The sequence below is a fragment of the Echiichthys vipera genome (assembly GCF_963691815.1).
Source record: "Echiichthys vipera genome assembly, chromosome: 2".
Classification (NCBI taxonomy): domain Eukaryota; kingdom Metazoa; phylum Chordata; class Actinopteri; order Perciformes; family Trachinidae; genus Echiichthys; species Echiichthys vipera.
The window spans coordinates 16,417,786-16,423,433 of record NC_139827.1 but is presented as its reverse complement, the minus strand read 5'-3'; the positions used below and the strand labels follow the sequence as shown (position 1 = coordinate 16,423,433).

At 39.2% G+C, this 5,648-nt stretch overlaps 1 protein-coding gene across 1 annotated transcript; it reads left to right on the top strand.

The window, feature by feature from the left end:
- Positions 1-901: 901 nt before the first annotated feature.
- Positions 902-5,648, top strand: fdx2 (ferredoxin 2; the record flags this gene model as incomplete). Its single annotated transcript, XM_083930948.1, has 5 exons — positions 902-1,088; positions 1,385-1,436; positions 3,905-4,011; positions 4,107-4,194; positions 4,312-5,648. The coding sequence occupies 5 exons, from the start codon at positions 902-904 to the stop codon at positions 4,466-4,468; spliced, it is 591 nt and encodes a 196-aa protein (XP_083787074.1). The 3' UTR covers positions 4,469-5,648.

Genomic DNA, 5,648 nt, shown 5'->3' with positions numbered 1-5,648 from the left:
CTCTGTCATAACACACCAGTGGTCTCAGTCATACAAAACAGCTTTCCGCTGCCAGTTTGCATTAGATTTCTTATCTAGTTTTGTCTTTTCCTCTGCAGCACACATGAACGTGACAGAACATGTATTTACTGTTGTGTGATATTGGCGAGTATGGAGCTTAACACTGAATGGGGCTTTGTGGAAATATTGTACTTCTACTTAAGTAAATGTTTATTTATATTGCTACTTTTATTTAAGTAAAGTATCTGAATACTTCTGCCACCACTACAAGTCCATCACATATCAAAAGTGTTATGTTTTTTTGTATGGATCTTTCTTGTATCATGTTTAAGTGATACAATTAGTGTTCAATTTGACAAAAAGACAGAACAGGGCAAAGAGGTGCAATGTGACATACAATAAAGATATTAAAATAATGTAATTAAGGCTTTACAAAAAGAAACATTGCTTCAGTATTCTTTAGTTAATAATTATTTCAATACAGATTTGTGTTTCTTCTGTTTCATTAGTCCATTGTGAATGCAGAATTCTCCATATAAAATAAAGAGGCTAAAAAATAAGCAGTCATTTACAATCAATATAATTCCCATGCAAAAAACAATGTCTCTTTTTTCTTAAAATTGTATTTGAATCAGCCAACATCTTGAAAAATATGAATTAATTATTTAACAAAAATAATTTAACACATGGACATTAAAACTGTAATTGTTGCAAAACACATGATCCATCGATGTGTCTGAAAGTATAAGTGTTATAGATAGTATATAATTCTAGTATATAGTTACTGTGTGTCTCTGTGCGTGACGCAGCAGCGCCCTCTGTTGTCAGGGCAGCAGAGACGTCACCACACCAACGCTCTTTTCCCATTGGCCTCTTCGGGTCATGTGACCAAAACAGAAACATGGCTGCCTCCGCTGCAGTCCGGTCGAGCATGGGGCTGACTTTGAGACTTTCTCGAGTTATACCGGACTGTAGCACATGTCCCTTCAACAGGCTAAAGAGCTGTGCGGGCAGAGTGAGTCGTTTACCAAGGACGGGTTCCGTCGATAGCTTCCGGACCATTAACCGACACTTGCAGACGAGTATAGGTGAGTGGACAGTTTGCTAACACGTTTAGCCTCAGTCACTCTGCTTCTGCTCTCGGGACTATTTAAGTTTACGATAAGTGTTGGTAAATTGTTTTTTCACACCACCGCTAAGCTACTGTTAATGCCATCACAGTTTGGTGAGCAGGTTGTGGAAGGACATCCGCGGTTATTAAACTCTGCTCAATGACACTTGTGTAACTTCACATCAGCTCGGGGTTGTGAAACTTGATGCAAACAGTCTGCAGGAGCTGATTCCTCCACTCATAGTTCTCTTTGGGCTTTTTCTTTTTTCAAAGGACTTTATCACAGTGAGGAGGGGGGCTCCAATGCAGAGGACCCGGATGATGTGTAAGTATACATGGGGCTTTTATTGTGAAATACTGCGGTGTTCCCAGTTGGTATCAGTTAATGCACACTTTATACTCTTTAATAGATAGATACTTAACTTTCACTGCACACAAGTACAAATAAACTTAGTTTGGAGCAAACACGAGATGTTATATTAATACGGATAAAAAGCACACAATATAAGAAGTATAAAATTGCATAAAATAAAGCGTGCGTTGCACCATCACTGTATGATATACAATCAATTATAAAATGAGGGCATGATCTGTGGTAATACTGCAGTGAAGAATGCAACAGTAAATTATATATTTCTATAAGTTCTATGTATGTCAAAAATAGTAATAAATAGCAGTAAAAAGCATGAAATATAATAACTGTACTACAACTGCTACTATCAAACACTGATACTGTGTGACGTTCAAGCAACTGGAGGCTACATTTAGTCCTCATGGACAGATAGTTCAAATTGTTGCTGAGTCATGCTAACATGCATATTTTTGGACCTCTTCCTAAGCATTGACTGAACCAGTAGTACTTTAAACCAAGTATTATAGGGGAGCTACACCCATGTTCAAAACTCATAGATGTTATTACAATGGTCTAAAACTCTATAAAAAGTGTTTGTAGACATGAACAACTCTCCCACATCCCAAATAACTAGAGGGCTAAAACTCACATTTGGGATGTAATCCAATTTAAAGTCTGAACTGCTCCATAGAAAATGAATTGGGAAAGATTTTATAGATGTCACTGAGAGGACGCAGGGGAATATTCCGAGGATACAGGGACATTTTATTTGTCAGAACATACAAAATTACAGCTCATTTGGGTATAAATAAAAGAAAACAAACAAACTTAGTCTCCCATTCATTGTCTACCGAGCACCTCCACACTTAGTACTTAATGACATCACAAGTTGCTTCTCTGGTTTCTGGCTTTGAGAGAGAGAAGCTCATATTCACATTGATTGATGTTTCCAAGGCAAGGGATGACATAAATTGAGTGGCTCATTCCATGATTGCAGAATTTGTTGTTTGGTACCCGGCTCCTCCTTTCCATATGTCAAAGTGACCTTCGTGACACTCTGAATGAAGCCTCCCCATAATGTTTGTAAACAACAGGCATCCGGGTGGCAGAACGCGAGCAGCTTCCGCCAACCTGAAGCTACTTTAAACAGAGTTACATAGTTGAAAAATGAAAATGTGTTGTGTTTGAGCCGCCTGATATACAACAAAAGGTAGTAGGGTTTTATCAATTTCCTGCAGAAAAAAAAATGTAATCCGGTGGGTAAAGCGAGTGGACTTGGTCAAAAGTACTAGTGCTACAGAGAAGACTACGAGACTGCCTGGATGAGGAGTAGCCACTTCTGACGGGTCAGACTGGGAACCAAACCTCCATCATCGTATTTGTGGAGACATTCACTCACGATCTGTGTCACCAGTCAGACAGTTTTTGACTAAATTCTATCAAACTTTCTGTTTAACCTGCAAATATAAATTATGGTGTAATGTTTTAAGATTAATTTAATGGTGTTAAACTAAAGGTTAACTACTTATCTTCTATCTAACCATATATCGTTTTAACGGCCTAATTTATCTTTGTGTTTCCAATAGTGCTCAAAAGGACGCTAACACCGCAAATTAGCCGTATGCTGCTTTCGGTCCTAGTCAGACACCCCAATCTCCTCGCCGCAAACACTGGGAGCTGCTGATCGTCAAAATTAACATCAATGTTGTCAAAACAGCCAGGACCATACTTCAGTCTTTCACAGTAAAATGACATCCTCTAACAGTTCCAGAATAGACCGTAAAGTCTTAAAGTTATTTTTGATGTAAACCACCATCTGAGCAGCTCAGGCTGAGCGTCACCCAAAAGTTCTCACTGCTTTCTCTCAACGCCACTCTCGTTTACTAATTTTACATGTAAATGCCAATGTACAAATATGAAATTTACCTCGTAGATTCTTAGAAGTTTGTAAATACATAAATGCCACCCGGAAGAACGAATATTGTTGTTGAGATGTCATAGTGAAGGACCTTTGACCTAAGGATGAAAAGCACTATGTAAGTGCAGTTAATTTACCATTTACAAAATACTAGTAATTCATGTTATCGGATTGGTGCGTGAGCAAGAAACCGTTTTGTTTTGCCTGACACCTAAAATAACAACACCATATGTACCTACACGGCAGCACTGATGAGTAGTAATATTTAAAAGGTTTGTACTATTGAATTAAAGCATCTGAAGAAGTAGTATGATCTGTGAGGCAAAGGTAAATGAAAAAAAAAATACTGATCAGAAATCTTGTCTCTCTCTCTCTACTTTACTAAACATGGAACATATTGTTTCTCTACTGTCTATTTTTTAAGGAATTAAAAGGGCAGAATGGCGTATTCATTTTTTTCAGATAAGTTCAAATGTTTGATGGTTTATAAGGCTAAATTATTTTTCCATTCACTGCTGATTAGGGTGAACGTGGTGTATATAGATCGGTCTGGCCAGAGGATCCCAGTTAAGGCCAAAGTGGGAGATAATGTCATGTATCTGGCTCAGAGGCATGGAATTGAACTCGAAGGTGAGCATTTGGACAGCAAAAGCTGTTTCTTAAATATTCAGTTGAATCATGGTTTCAAGATGTTATTGCTCATTAATTGTTTCTCTTTCATTTAGGAGCCTGTGAGGCATCACTGGCCTGCTCAACATGTCACGTCTATGTGAATGCTTCTCATTTTGACAAACTGCCAGAACCTGAAGAGAGGTAGGTCTGCTACAGAGGACACCTTCCTTAACCACAACATTTGAATTTCAAAAAAATGTGTGCAATGAGGTGAAAGGGAGATCACTGTAAATATTGACACATGTCTTGGTGCCCTAGTGAGGATGACATGCTGGACATGGCGCCCATGCTTCAGGAGAACTCCCGGTTGGGATGTCAGATCATTCTCACTCCAGAGCTCGAGGGCATAGAGCTCACCTTGCCCAAAATCACCAGGAACTTTTACGTGGACGGCCATGTTCCCAAACCGCATTGAGAAGATGATGAGAGTTGGAGGAAAATGCTGCAAGCTAGACACCATGTCTGTTGGTTGAGTGAGGGGGAGACCATGAAGAGATGCACGGCTAGGCTAATAAAGTCTGTATCAAGGATTCTTACCGGCTGACAAATTCCACAATTAACCAATGACCGCATAGGCCTGCAGATGACATCAGGCACTCAGACACTGCGAGTCACTCAAGGTGAAATTAATGGTTACTTCCAAAAAAACTGTGATGGTTTAACTGAGAATATGTATTTATTATTGTTTTAACAAAGTTCATCTTTGTGACATTTAATGGCACATTCCACGTTACAGCTCATGTACGCACAACTATAAGATGTTCTGAGTCATTTCTGCCAGTCCATCATGTCACTTGTCAGTATTGTATACGCATAGCATTTGCTTTCATTTTTTTTGTACCAAGTTAATTTGTAGGTTTTGGGATTGGCTTATCAATAAGAACCCACTGACTATAGTTGGCCACAAGTCAAAAAACTAAAAAAAAGAAAAATATTTTCTTCGGCATTGTGCTGAAGCCAGACACGGAAGAAGCCATAATGAACTGAGTTTGAAACACAAAAGTTGCCTGAAGCTTAAAGCCCCTGAACACCCACACAGGTGTTTTCACTCATTCCGGCTGATTAGACGTCTGCTGTGGTTGAAGGTGGGCGGGGAGAATTTTAATGGGAATTTTTGAGGTCATAAATGTCAGTCTAAGAATGATAAAGGTGAACTTTGTCCCGCCTTAACAGGTGAAACAAAGCTGACAGGAGACTCAGGAAGATGTCACTCAATCGCAGTAGACACACCCACACAGTACTGAGACAGGTCTAATCAACCAGGTTAACTGAAAACACCTGTCGGGGTGTTCAGGGGCTAGAATGGACTCTAACAAAGGGAATCAGAATTAAGACTGTTTAAACTTCCATGTTATTCACGATCAACATTGCAAAACACATTCGGGCAAGTTGTGTTTCAAGTGTCGAATGGAAAAACATTTTAAGGCGCTTCCTCTCTGGTTCCAGTGATTAAGGCTTGATTTGTTAATCTGGTTCAGGTTTGCTTTGATTCAGAGCAGAACCAAGTCTGTTTTTGAAGCTGGTGGGCTTCATGTTAACCATGTAGCCTAATGAGTTTACCACAGCTACCCTTTTAAGTCTACTGTACTTGTCCT